Below are 15,855 nucleotides of genomic sequence, written 5' to 3' on the forward strand. Positions count from 1 at the left end.
TCTGCCCTGAATGTTATACGATGAGTTCTTATTCAATAAATTCACAATTGTTATAGACATTGCAGAAATCAAAATGCATTTTGAACTTTTATATGTTGCAGAAATACTTAGAATGTTTTGCACTGATTTGTTCCTTCCAATTCTTTATTTGTAAAATTATATGATTATGATAAAAAAAAATTATTGTATAATCCTTATTATAATTTTATGCTGATCGACAAATTTACAAGTGTTGTTTTTATTTTTTATTGAACTACACACATATTACCATAAACGATCTATTGTCCTGTTATTAATAAAATTGAAACTTATACATTAAAATAAATTTTTATTGTATTAATAACAAAACTCTCATTTTAAATAATTTTAAGTGGATTTATTATTAGTGAATATAAAGAAAAGGCATAAACATCTGTATTTTGTGTATAGAGTGGTGCATTCACAGCACATGTGAGAACAAGCACTGAGAACAGGTTTAAACCTCCTATAACAATGAACCGTGCTTAATTAGCGCTCCGCGAAAATATGTTGGTATCTGATTGCATCCCTTCATAGTCTTACACTACCCTCTTGTGGAAAAAATTTCAAAAAATTACAGTATATTAAAGAGATTTAACAGATTCTGACAAAAAAAAGTTGCGATTGGATATTTTTTATGACTGTAACAAAAAAAATTGAAACTACAAAAATTACGTAATTTAATTTCAGAATTTTTTTGCGCATTTCTACTGCGTTTTTTATTAGCAAATTTTTTTTTTTGCTTTGTGTTTATGAAACATTGTTTGCTGATTTTAAAAATAATAATTTCAAGCAAATCGGTTTAAAATTGGGCAAAATATGATGAAAACCCCGTGTCATAAATCACAGATTAGTAACATATGTTAGTATAAGAGAAAGTAAATTCAGAAAAGTACGTTTTATAAAAATCCCCACCACTGAAAAAGGTATTCAGATTGACAAAAAACAATTTTTACTGTATAGTGTTATTCATTTCGAATCGTTATGTGTTACATGTTTACCGATATCATTTGTCAGAAAAGATATTTATAGACCTCAAGTAAAAGTGACGTATTTATGACCACAAATTCCTTTTTTTTGTGTTTGCTGTATATCATAATTTATTATGTACTTCAATACATCGATATGTTGCTACTACTATAAGCTATTTTTGTAAATAATAAATAAATCCATAATTGTTATAGAAATTATAATACACAAGTCACACACACACACACAAGCACATTTCTGAGAAAAAAATGATCATATTCTTTCTAGTCTAAATAAAACATTTTATATTGTATAAATGTTGTTAAAATTGTATAATAAAACTGATTCCTTTTGTGAATATAAAGCAAAATAACTGACTAAGATGCAATATAAAATGATATTGTAACAGCGTTTTAAAACTGATGCCGTACATAACCAGTTCCAAGACTAAATGATCTGAAAAGGTTAATAAGAGTGCTTCTTTGAAGAAATTATTATTTCATCAACTTATTTAGAGTTTCTGCAGAAAGCATAGTCACTGGAACTAGAACAAAATAGAACTTCAAAATTTTTAAGATGAAAGATTTGTTAAATAGATTGACACATGAGACTGCTAAAATGAAAAATGGAAATAATTACATTGCACTTGAGAAGAATGTATTTTTATTAACAGCTGTACTTGATATATCATTTTAATGAAATTGTTCACACATCCTCTTCTATATTTTATAATTCCATTTGACATACAACTGATTTTTATATAGTGGCTAAATCGCTTTATATTAACAGCAATTCAATGTTGATTTTTCAGCTCAACCGTTTCATTTTCATATTTGTCTTTTGGTAGTGAAAAAACACGGAATTTTTAATAATACTTCATTGAGCAAAGTTAAGCTATTTAGTCAGTTGATCGCAGATGCTGATTGATTGTGCCATGTCTTGTGTGTCAGTCTATTTATCAAATCTTTTTGATTTTGAAGTTGTACTCTTTTGTAGTTCCGAATACTGCTTTCTGCAGAATCTAGTTTGCTGAAATAATAATTCCTTCAAAGAATCGCTTATATTATACCAGTTCTCAGTGCTTGTTCTCATAACATCAAGCACATTGAACTCTGTTACCTCATGAAAATGATTGAATACCATTCTACACATTTGACAGTTAACACATTCACTAATTTAAAACATATTTCATCGATCTGTAAAATTTTTTTAAAGAAATAAGCATCTTTATTATGGATCATGAATAACTTGAGAATGAAGTAAAGATGGATAGTATAGCTTAACTTTTTTGAACGTTTCAGTATTCTTTATTAAACAGTAGAATACTTCAGTATTCCTTTGCCAAAGGAAAGAAAATCATCTTATGAAGAAAAAAAAATTTGACTTGTGCAGAAACATTTCTTGAACTTGTGTCTTCTACAAATGTCAGAAAAGTGATTTAAAAATTTGTGTAGTGTGGACCTCATAAAATAAAATGTTCACATTACTAGTATAATGAATGGTATATAAAAACAATATTAATATAAAGTTACACAAATAAAGCAAGCTTGCATGCTTAGTTAACCCCTTATCAGTTTTGTATTTTCACAAAAAATAGTGCTATCTTAATCTATTTTTTTAGTTTAATAACTTTAATTTGACTAATAATGGCCTAGTATCCATATAATAAACAGTAGTTTTTCATACAAAACATATTTTATTATACAAAAACCTAATTACCCTGAACATGTTAATGATTAATGATGTTTTCATATTTCCCATAAATATCACTAAATTATATTTTACTGTAATTGAAATTAATGTCTTTACTACTAAAAGTTTTATTCTTTCATGATTGTTTTTAATAGTTTGTACAAAGTATTTTAAAACACTGAGCCCAGCATCACACTCTTTACACTGGTATCTTGAGTCTTTACACTTATTGTATGAACACACTACACACCTTCTTGAAGAATTTTCTGTCTTCCATTTGTTTATGGGTACGTACTCCAGAAAGTGCTTTTCCTTCAACCTCAGAGGATCATCTTATAGTGATGGTCTTCCTGTTTTTGGTTCGGCTACAAAATGTTTTTCAGCAGTTGCTTCCACCAGTCTCTCTAAATTGCAGATGTGTGTCCACTTTTTTGGTACAAAAAATGCCCATTGAATATGCAGTACTTAGGAGTTGTTTGAATTCCTTTTTGTACTAAATTTTGTGTGTTTTTCGTTCAAAAGGGTATGCTCCAAGCCCCTGATACATTTTAGCAACATCTGCCATTTAAATGTAATCATTTATAATTGAAGGAAAGATGACATTTTGCCCTTTTCATTATATCTCAACTGGAAGAACTTTGTGCTGAGTTGACATATATAGCACATCTCTTTTATCACACCACTTCAATAGCATCATTTGACTGGACTTACCACTCAATCATTTCATTTTTCTTCAATTTTTGTTTTACAAAGTCCTTAGGGAACCTTTTCTATTAGATCTTACTATTCCCACCAGGTCAGTCTTTGTCTTGCAAAACAATAGCCAACTCTGGACTGCAGTAGAAATTGTCAGAATACACAAAATATCCCTTTTGAAGCAGGTCGTGCATAAAAGTAAGTACATTTGTTCATGCCCATAATTTGCATTATGGATTAGGAATGTTTCACTTCTGGTATATACAAGTAGCTTACAAATGTATCCTGACTTTGATTCAGACAAAACATAGGTTTTGATTCCAAATCTAGCTCGTTTGATTCTTATAAATTGTATGAAACTCGACTAACCTTTCCACAACAGAAGGCTTTCATCGATAGCTACTTCCCTCTGTGGTATACAAACAGAAGAAAATTTGTCATTTACATATTCTAAGATAGGTTTAATTTTATGTTATCTGTTTAATTTTATGTTTTTTTTTGAGGTGAAACATTATTTGTAAAATGTAAAAATCAAGATAAACGTTTCAAACATTTGTGTGCCACAACAGCCAAAAAACGGGTTGCAAATATTGTTTTTTTTTTAATAATATTTATCAATTTCTGGCTTCCAAATCATTCCATGCAAAATTTAGACTGCAATTTGTAAAAATATTTCATTTCTACCTGCTGGTTTCCACCCTTGAAATCGTGAAAGCTGGTTTAGAGCTTTATTTGACAGAAAATTATCTCCATATATGTTTGTTTGGTTTGTAATTATATCAATCAATTCATCAGTTATAAAAAGTTTGAAAATACAAAATGAGTCATTTGGATCAGAAATAACAACATTTTTATCTCATTGTCCAGTAAAGTTGGAATCAGACTGATGGTGATTTACCTGTTTGATATTACTTGTATGTCTTTGAATAGGCCTATCTGCATCACCGGCACCGCCCTCTTTAGCATAATCATCATCGTCAGGTAATAACAATGATATATCTTCACAGATATCATCTAAATTATCACTAGCACTATCGCTATCAAATTGTAACTGGTTTAAAATCTCAAAATATTCCTTTTTTGAAGTAGATACCATCTCAAATATAAGAAAACAACATACATAAAGCTATTATAAAAAAATGCGAAAACTACCAGTCCAGTTTACAAATATACAGTAAAGTTTATAAATTAGTTTATAAAGTGTATACACAATATTCAATCACAAAACAATGGCTACAATCCGAAATAAACATGTAAAAATACTTGTAAAATCACTAATGAACAAGATGTAAAAAACACTCCTTACAGGTCATATCAGCTGTTTTATGTATATTAAACACCTTAGAATGTGACGAAAACTCTTTATCAGCGCTTTGTAACATTGCAGAATAATGATGAACTACATTCTAAAATAATTGCCAGAACATTATGACAGCGAATTAAAATTTAGAAAAGCTCAATGATGGAATATTCTGACAAAGGCCCTTTTCATACCTATTGGCTATGTCGGAATATTCTGTCATAGTCCGGTAAGGGGTTAATCAATCGTTCTCTTACAAAAAAAAAAACAAAAAAAGTAAAAATTTTTTACATTTTTTATTGAGTTAATAAAATACAGAACAGAATGTCTTAGAATAATTAACACATAATGAACCTTTGGCTTAAAAAATAGTAAGCATTCTGTTTATGAATTTGATAAAATCAATCAGTAAACATTTATAATGATTTTAATATAAATATTTATAACAGGATATGTATATGTGGTCCAAGTTCTTTAAATCAGTTAAAAGGCGTATATCAATTCCTATTCTTAATACAAAGAAAGAGAATTATGCTGAGGAGTTATTGAAATAAATTTGTAAACTTACACTCAAATACTGTTGACAAGAAGTTATTCAAAATATGAAACTAGTAGATGATCATTTTGACTATCAAATAGTCATCATCAGTTGAATAAATAGATAAATATATGAGATCTGTTCAAAAACTATCTGATCATAGTCTGTGAAAACAAAATACTTTATCTAGTAGTGTCCAATCCTAGTGTCCTTTGAAGTAAGTCCCCTTGTGCTACTACATATGTATCAGGATCTTTACATTTTCACTTGAGGATCACAAGGAGCCTTGCCTGGCAAATTTGTGGAATTCTTTACTTGATCAAAAAATCCCAAATTAGACATGATGAATGGACAAGTGCATTGTGATATAACTGCCACTAGTGTGATTTCCATAAATTTGGTCTTTCTCCCTGAATTATGTCATGAAGACAATGTAGAAATTCAAGATAGTACTGTTTGTTGACAGTTTGGCCTTCTTTTTATGCATTCATGGTTTACAACTCCATGTTAGTAAAAAAGTAGTATCACTTTCACTTTGGTCGTCACTTACTTTCTTTGGCCTTTCAGATAATGGTTGACTTCCACTCAGTGGAGATTTGGTTTTTGGATCATTAACATACACCCAATATTCATAACCAGCTATCATTGTCTGAAGGAAGTTTGGATCACTGTTCACATACTCCAGTAAATACTATCAACAAAACAAATCTCTTTCAGTTCTGGTGTAAACAGTTTTGGCATAAATTTTGCTTCCATTCTGTGTGTGGCCAATTCATCAGTTAAAAAAAAAAGTGCATATGAAATGATAAATAATCCCATTGTCATGTAATTTCTCAGTCATTCAGCCTACACAATCTTCAATGTTATCAAACTACGTGCATTATTGATGGTATTTAGATTTCAGTTAGTTGACAGCCTACTTGTGTGCTGCTCATTCTCAACTAAAGTTCAGACATATTTAAAAGGTTATATTAGTATTAATTTGTATTACCATTATAATTTTGTTCTCTAAAAGCTGCTTAATCATAAAAATTGTTTCTCTGTGGGGATGACCAAGTTTTTGGTAGAACTTTTATGTAGTATTGTTCCAACACATTCCATCATTAAACATAAAATATATAAGTGATGATGATGATGAACATCATCATGCATCAATCATCATCAGTAACTAAATAAAGTATTTAAAAAATATATATATATTTATCTAGGTCTGTCTATAAATAAAAATAATTGTCAAAAAAATAACTGTTTTAGACAGTCGCTGTCAAAAATATAAAATTAACTTTTATGTAGTTGTAAATTTTCTTTATTGTTCTTCATTTTTAGTATTTAGTGGAATATTTATTTATTTTTTTTTTTACCTCAGAAGATGTAACTGAAGTGAAAATTGAGGTGATTGGTTTGATAATGCATTTATTGATAGTGTTCAAATTTACCCCCTTTACATCTTACTCATTACACATGATCTCTTGTTCTTGACAGTAATATATGTAGGTTTATAAGTTATGTTTAGTCAAATATTCAAATCAGCAATAGTACTTGAATAATGAAATAATGATTCATGCACTCTTGAGAAGTCTCATGATATTTATAATATCATGGGTTATTTTTTTAGTTATAATATTGAAAAACAATATTTTTCTTGCTGATCTTATATAATTAATAATAATTGCTGTTTGTTTTTGAACTTGTTCAGGCTCTTATTCATGGACTTAATCGGCATTACTATTCTATCAGTATTAACTATAGAAAGAATGAGTTGGAACAAAAAATGCTCCTGAATTTACATAAAAAGTCATGGATGGATGGTTTAATGTTAGCTGATTATTCACAGCATTGTAAATTAAATGAAACAACTGTGCATGATATGCTAGATTTAGCAAAGAACTACAATAAGGTTTGTTTATTTTATTTTTTATTTTTGTAACTAATAGATTGTACTTGATCTTTCAGTAAGATGTTTGCAACAGATCTGCACCATACAGCAAATTTCACATCCCATAGACAGTAGGTTTATTAGTAATTTATTTAATCTCTGATGTTAATTCAGTAATTAGAATGTTATTCTTGTTTAACTGTATTGTGACAAATTCAAAATTACAGTAATATTCAATAGTGCGCAAAATTTGTTGAATATTAAACAATGACGTGAATTTTTTTTTTTTTAAGAAAAATTTAATATTAAATTATCTAAAACACAAAGTTTCTTTGCATGCAGTTCAGTTGGCTATTAGAAATAAAATGAAAACTATGTTGACTTTCATCTGTCTGAGATTTAAGTATTTATTCATTTGTATAAATAATTTACTGAATACATATCTATCAATATGGAAATAGTTACTTTGCAAATAATGTAATATTTGAAATGTAAAACAAAGATCCTATTGTTCCGTGGTTGGCTTCTGAGATTTGTACAACATGTTTCCGTACTTCTATTTAGGGTATCTTCTTTCTGCTTACTGGAGTTTTTCCTTCATCAGAAATAATACTTTTCTTCTTCTTCTTCACTCTATCAGTTTGAAAAGATAAAACTTCCAACATGATTTATTGGTGAACTTGATCAGTAAGATTTTTTTTTTTCCCAGTTAAAATTAATTGAAAATATTAGAGGCTGATTTTTTTTTTTACTATATAATGTAGTAATGAATCATTATTATAAAAGGAATTAATATGTATGTGTTAGGTGCTGTAATTGTTCAGTTGTAGGTATTCTAGTACATGCAGTTAATTTTATATGGATTTGAATACTAGATAGTGGATACCAGTGTTCTTTGGTGGTTCGGTTTTCAATTAACCACACATCTCAGAAATAGTCGACCTGAGACTGTACAAAACTACACATTTACATTCATACTTATCATCATTCATCCTCTGAAGTAATACCTTTTGGTGGTTCTGGAGACTAAACAGAAAAAGAGAATGTTCAGTTGTATGGATTAATGTTATAAATGTATGCAGTCTACACCACTTAATTTTCTTATTCTGCTCTAGAAGAAAATTTTCATATATCTAGAAGGTTAAAAATAAAAATAATGGTAAGATTCCATTCTGTTTATGAAACCAAGAAACAACTGATTTATATCATCAACTTATAATACAATTGCCTGCTCATGACAAAACTTTTCTTCATTCCTTTTTTTTAATAAAAGGAAAAACACTGGTAGGTGTCGTGACCCCTCCTTAGTCATTCAGATTCTGCCTTCATTTGTAACTACTTTTTGATTCTACCTGTTTTTTGCTGATGTGATACATCCAGTTGTCTTTACCTGGGGCAGTAGTTACCTCCTCATGTGACTGCCTCTTCATCCAACTATAGGCCTTTTCCTTAATATTGCCTACTTGTTTCCATACCCAATAACATATTAAGTAATTGACTTAATCTATTATGTGTAAATAAACATAGTCATGAACATAAATAAAATACAATGTTGAGTGGTTTCTTAACACTTACATAGTTTGGTGACACTTCTTGTGATTAAATGGATTGTAGTAATTTTCAATTCTGCATTCAACCAGCAGGGGAACAATGTTGTTCCATTCCCCTTACCTGTATTCCTGTTTATCTGGGTGCCTCCATCCTAGATCACTTTTCTCGTCGTTGTGTGCAGGACATCAGTCGCACTGTAGCTATGTGCTTCCCTTTTCATCTTGATTCATTAGTCTTAACCTAACACAGTGATATAAACGTAATACAGGTTAATTCTAAAAATAAATTGCATGACAGTATCCTATATTAGCAGGACCTTTAATTCCACACTGTTACATTTGCCTTGCTGTGGCCACATATTTTTATTTCCTATCTGTATTACGTCCCAATGCAGTAAAACTAGCAAAGATGATTATACATGTAATATGACTTAATTCTAACGATGATGCCACAACAATGTAATTTAAGTCCCTCACTGTTACGTCTCTTGATACCTTATCCAGAAGTTCATAACAACATACATATTTAAAATCTGTCCCCAGAATTGGGGTTAATTTTAGATTTCCGGCTCAACCAGGCATCTTTGTCCTGTACCAGACCATTTACAGCCTGTACTTTGTTTTATGAATCTTAAGCCTAACAATAATATGTGAAAAATTACATGATAATTAAAAGTTTATCTTAATTCCGCCATGACTATGCAACAAGGATCGGGCACTGACCTGCTTTCCCCTTATTCTTCCTGTGAAGTTGTATTGTCGATCCTTGATACCCTGTTGTCACGTAGTCCTAAACCTAATTCCTAGCCTAATACATTTTACATACTAATCCTATCCTAAAGAATGGTGGACACAGGATTCCGTACCATCATTGAATTTCTTTGCTCCTTAAAAATAATCACCCCACTTTGGTCCTGCTACTTCTTTTGGTTTTAAAATGCTAGTCACCATGTTCTTTACTGCTTTCCATTCACACTGCCCAAGATGTACGCTATAGTATCTTCCGGCATGAGATCTTGAGAGACCACACCTACGCATGTCTTTCCACCTGGTGCATATCTAGAAGGTATGTTCTGGGGAGTCTTCTTGCCTGCAATACAGGCATCTTAGGGTCTATCTGGTTTTAAATCAATGGAGGTATGATCTGAAATTTCCATGTCCAAAGAGAAGCTGGCTGAGGTAGTAATCCATCTCCATACTTCCTCCAGACCCATGGCTCAATCCTTGGCACAAGCTCCTCGTCCGTGCCCCTTTGTTCGATTTGTCCCAAGATGCCTGCCATTGCTCCATCATTCTCCTCTTGGCTTCTGGCTTCATCATTCCTTTGTAAACTTTTACTAACTGCTCTGCCTGAAGATTTATCGGTGGCACCGCAGCAATCACCTCAACTGCCTCACCAGAGATAGTCCTGTAGGCCGAGGTTATTCTGATCACTGCTTGTCTTTGCAGGGATGCCAGCATCTTAATATTCCTATTTTGAATGAGCTCTTCCTCCATGCTAGTACAGTGTGCAGCAAGATGGAAGTCACCACCAATAGAATCAACCGTTGTTTGCTCGCTTCTGGTGATCATCAACCTTTTTTTAGCTTTTCTAAGATTCACTCAGCCTGCGAGATGACTTCCTTCAAGTGGGTGTTATAGAGACCCTATCTCTCTAGTCACACTCTGAGGTACTTGGTGTTCCTCGAAACGCTTACACAAACATTGTCTACCCAGATCGTGATCTCCCTAAGCAGTCTCCTTCCAGTGATCAGGACTATAGCAGTTTTTTGTGGGGCCAGGCTCAGATCTCTGTTGTCCGTTTGTATGATCAGGGATCTCTCATGAAAGTAGTTGTTGACCACCGCAAGCAAATAGTCTCTGATTCCTTGTCTTTTTAATTCTTCATTCCTTGGAAAATTTTTATAACAGAAATTTATTGCTTTTTTCATTGAAATTTACCTTCTTTTTTTCAAATTTTATAACCTAAGAGGAAAGTTAAAATTTTTTTTTTTTTGTTACAGGCTCTTGAGGAAGAAGAAAAGATGACACCTGAGCAATTAGCAATAAAAAATGTGGGTAAGCAGGATCCTAAGAGACATCTGGAAGAAAAAGTTGATGTACTTATGGCAGCAAATATAGTACAATGTTTGGGTGCTATGTTGGACACTGTAGTGTTTAAATGATCATATGTGAATTTGAAAGTGTGTGTGTGTGTGTGTGTGTGAATGTATTTGTTTGTGTTCATTTGTGTATGAATTGTGCTGCTGTGTATTCTGCCATTAACTACTTGTAACATAATTGCTTTGGTAAATTTTAAATATAAAATTAATACATTTTTCATGTTTTTATTTTTATTTTATATTAACCTTATGATGCTCCATACGATTAATGTTGTCATTTTTTTCAGTAAAGATATCTTCATCCTCATGCTGAGTTGCACTCTGGGAGGTTTGCACTTTCCAAATGTTGAATTGAGTGGACTCCTTGGGAAAAAGTTGATAGATAAGAGTAAAGGAGGATATTATAAGTAAAGGGTATAGCTAGAAAGGACTATGAAATAGTTATAGAGGGTAGCACAAAATGGTGATCTACGGTCTGTCACCCAGTCCAGGATTTAATTTAAGACTGAGAAAAGTATCTACCTGTATGACCTGGCTACGAAGTAATGGGGGATAGAACAAAATGGAGATCTGTGATCTGTCACCCAGTCCAGGATTTAACTTAAAGAGGGCCACATCCAACCTAAATCCATCACTATTTAAAATTTACTCATTCTTATTAAGTGTGAAATATTAAAAAATTAAATATTCAAAGGTAATGATGTGGAAAATAATGCCATGCTTCACCCACTGATGGAATCACTAAACTGAGCTCAAATGTTTCTCTTGATTTCTAGCAGAATCCCTTTTCAGTCCTTTTTGTATGTTGAGACAGCCTAAAAGAGAAATTTGCCAACTTTGTATGGAAAAATACAATTGAAACCTTGCATAATTTAACAGTTTGTGGTTATTTCCTCTGTCCAGAAAAACTTAGATTTGGTTATTATCCATATTTTAGCAAGGCAGGTCAGGCAAGAAGCATTTCCTAGCACATGACTGTAATATTAAAGTAATCAGTATTATAATATTAAGGTAATATTTTACAATTTTACTCATCCCATTCTTTCCTGCATGTAGTCTGTATACCTGTCTACTGACCCCACTTTTTCCTTAATCTTTTATCCAACAGTTTATGAGTGGAGCTATTATATGGAAAATGGTGTTGGTTACAAAATCTAAAAAGTTATCACTTTTAATTCTGTAATAAATATTAATAATACTTTTAGTGCTATCAAATTTACCTTGTAATTAAACAGAATATTTTTAAAAATTACCCATCTTCTGATTGAATGTTTGTTAATAAATTTATTTAATTACATTTTTATTACTATTCTTAACTGTAATTAACAAATTTTATTAATAGTAACTTAAATTTACTTAAACCTAATATAAAAGTAGAAAATTATTCCCATTTATGTAAGTACAATTTTAAAGTTTAAAAAACTTTAGATGTATAAAATTAACTCAAAATTAATCAACTACTCTTGATCTCAGTCACATTTTCTGTCACTGCTATATTATCTTCAGAAGCACCATTACTTTTTTACATTTATCAGATGTGTCATAGGTTCTGTTGAGGATATTAGAATGTTTGTTACATTAAAACTCTCTTTGACATTTCTGTGGAAATACATATAACTGTGTCCACACGTATGATTAATTTGTCCACATCTATTTATAGTTTCACACAAAACGTTTCTTGTAATTCCTATTAATCATTACACCAAAGAACTGTAACAGTTTGGCCATCCTTTCAGATATTACAACTTGACTGGTATTCTCTACGTGAATCTTGGGTTTTACTTTTTGCTTCAAGATGCTCCTTTTTTCCTAATTATCAAGATCAAACATGTACTTCTGTCATAATTGGTTACCTGATTTCTTCTTACTATACTCTGTATTTATCCAGTTTTATTACAAAATCCTGATATATATCTTTGCTTCTTCAAGGAAACAATCATCCCTTCAGGGAACTCTTCTTTTGCCATCTGCTCTTCATTTTTACCATCTGCTCTTATAATGACCATCACTATATTGAATCAAACGGGTCTCTGATTAGCTTTAATTTGTGACAGAAGGTAGTTAGGTATTTTCTTTTTGCGAACTTAGTATGTTTCTGGATTGCTGTCAACTTTGTTCATATTTTTCCTGTAATTATCTTGGATTCTCCAACAAATCCCCCCACCTATTCATAATTCATCATGACCAACCACAATTTGTCTGGCACCAGTAGATACATATTTTTTGCTTCTGGTTATTTTACTAATCTCAATATGAAGCATTTCTTCCAACATAGCATATTTGCCCTTTTTAATGTCCATAACATTCTGGTACAATTTAGTCTTCCAACTTCAGATATTTACTGACTAAAAATACATACTTTGATTTTGAAGCTTTTTTTTATTTATCTTTTTGTCAGTCGATACATAATTCACCTTTTTTTGAGTAGCTAATTACTTGTCAATTTCTTATACATGTGCGGTAACTTGGAATTAGACTTCATTGCAGTAGCCTACTTTTACTCATTTCTAAGAATCAACAAAGTACAATTACAGTATTTACCATTAAATTAACACAACTCGCACATTACTTGAAAAAACAAGCTGCTGTTGTATCCATATTAACCAAGAACTTAAAGGATCTGAATGTATGTGAATCTATAATGGCATTAAATAGTTTTATTCCAATATGTATCCATTATTTATACTGTTTTATATGCGTATTTATTTATTTTGTATTCATTATTTAGACTGATGCAATGTAATAAAAGTCAACTTGGAATATATAAATTGGTGGTTAATGTTATAATGTAAAATATTTTTTATTTTATAATTATTATTCTCCATTGTACTGTATTTTTAAAATTCTTTCCTCAAAAATAATCTAAAATTTTGGTATGGTTATTACACAGATACTGTCAAAATACACATCTAAATATACTACATTTACAAACAAGTGAATATGTTTAAAAATAATATCTTAATTTTTAGGAGTGGAATATTTTAGAGAAAAAAAGTTGAAATATTGTTATTGCCTATTTCTGTTCATCCAAATATTGTCAGTGTTATGTTGCAATAATTTTATTACCATATTTTATACAATGCAGTTTTTAGGAATTTGGAATATTTAGATGGCTCTCAGACCTGAGCAGTAGACAACATAAACTCAGCAATGAGCAATAAGCAACATGTAATACTGCTTTGAGCTTGCTCTCACATTGGATCTATCATTGACAACAAAAAGTTGGTTAGCAAAAGTAATCCTGTTTGAACACTATTCTAGTTATTGAGTTACTGTGTAGTATGAGGTTACTTTATACAGAGTGAGCATCATAAAACCAAACTCATAATGAAACCGCTACCCAACACTATTTTTGAAACTCTCACACTACTAGCGCGACTAGTAGATGTATTTGTTACTACTGACTATTGCTGCCGTTTGTCAGGTGGTTATGTGTCAGTTCAGTATATGCTTTGTTGTGTTTGTGTAAATGCCTTATTCAATCCATGAAAGGATAGCTATAGTTGAGGACTATATTTATTCTGGATCGTTTGAACAATCATGTCAAGTATTTGTAGAAAGATTTCTGAATGCCTGAATCACAGCGAAGAGTAACATACACAATTTAGTTAAAAAATGGCGTACAACGGGTTCAGTTTCAAATTCATAGTAGGCAGCCTTCCATTAGGACTCCACAGGCCATTGCCGATATTGAAAGGTGAATTACTGCCAGTTTAAAAAAATCACTCACAAGCTATTCTAACAAGCTGGTGTCAAATATACATCTTGTCATAAAATTCTTCATGAATTAAAATTGAAACCATACCACGTTACAACTGTGCAACGATTGAAGGATACAGACCAACCGAAATGAGTTTGATTATTGCAATTTACTTCTTGAAAAGATTGTTGGTGGCCAGATAGATCCGATGTCGTATTTCATGTCAGATAAGGCATGGTTTGATTTATCCAGCCATGTTAATTTGCAGAACACCATTTATTGGATGGCTAGGAATCCTTATGAGATATTCAAGCATCCACTTCACAATGAGAAAATTGGTGTTTGGTGTGTCGTTCCCAGTAATCGTAAAATGCCAACCCTTTGGGTTGGTCTAGTGGTTAACGCATCTTCCCAAATCAGCTGATTTGGAAAGTTGAGAGTTACAGCGTTCAAGTCCTAGTAAAGCCAGTTATCTTTAACGGATTTGAATGCTAGATCGTGGATACCAGTGTTCTTTGGTGGTTGGGTTTCAATTAACCACACATCTCAGGAATGGTCGAACTGAGAATGTACAAGACTACACTTCATTTACACTCATACATATCATCCTCTGAAGAATTATCTAAACGGTAGTTACTGGAGGCTAAAGAGGCAAAAAGAGAGAGAGTAATCGTATAATGGGATCAATATTTTTTGACTGGGCTATCAATAAACAAGTTTACCTTACAATTTTAGAATTCTAATAAGAATTCTATGTGCAGTTAACTGATAATGAAAAAAGATACAGCTTTTTCCAATAAGACAGGGCAGTGTGTCGCTCATCAAATGTTTTTACTGAATCGTGTTCATGCAGCTTTCACAAATGAAAAAAACTGTCAGCAGAAGATGGTGGCCTCCATGTTCCCCAGGGTTGTCTAAGGAGAGGGTTTATGCATCTAATTGCCACAATATTGATGAACTGAAGGTGAACATTCAATGAGGAATCAACGCAATTGACGACAACGTTTTGCATCAGATGAATCAATATGATCTGTCGAGCACAAAAGTACATTGATGCCCAGGGTGGTCATTTTGAACATATTTGTAGCAATAAGGTAAAATAAACACAACGTTTAAATTATGTTTTTGTTATTTAATTTATCCATATCATTCATAACATTTCATTCCAACATAATCTACTGATTCTGCAGTGGTTACGTTATGGGTTTGATTTTTAGTTTTATTTCTACTGTGAAAAATATAATTGTTATCTGAGGATAAAACAATTCTCAGATATTAAAAAAGAATTTCAGAATCATCTTGTATGTTTTAAAAGCTGTTACCAGAAGAGTCCTGAGAATTGTTTTACAATAATATTGATTAAAATAAACTTCCAAAGAGTATTTGAACACACACAAACACTACCAACTGTACA

At 31.4% G+C, this 15,855-nt stretch overlaps 1 protein-coding gene across 1 annotated transcript in view; it reads left to right on the top strand.

Moving 5' to 3' along the window:
• Rpn11 (regulatory particle non-ATPase 11) overlaps positions 1–10,961 on the top strand; it is a 31,234-nt gene extending 20,273 nt beyond the window's left edge. The window contains exons 5-6 of the mRNA XM_075364422.1: positions 6,910–7,110; positions 10,643–10,961. Of these exons, the coding sequence (XP_075220537.1) occupies positions 6,910–7,110; positions 10,643–10,804 (363 nt within the window). The 3' untranslated portion in view covers positions 10,805–10,961. The remainder of the gene's footprint in view (positions 1–6,909; positions 7,111–10,642) is intronic.
• The last annotated feature ends 4,894 nt before the right edge of the window (positions 10,962–15,855 follow it).

This window comes from Lycorma delicatula, chromosome 1 (assembly GCF_047948215.1).
Source record: "Lycorma delicatula isolate Av1 chromosome 1, ASM4794821v1, whole genome shotgun sequence".
Classification (NCBI taxonomy): Eukaryota; Metazoa; Arthropoda; class Insecta; order Hemiptera; family Fulgoridae; genus Lycorma; species Lycorma delicatula.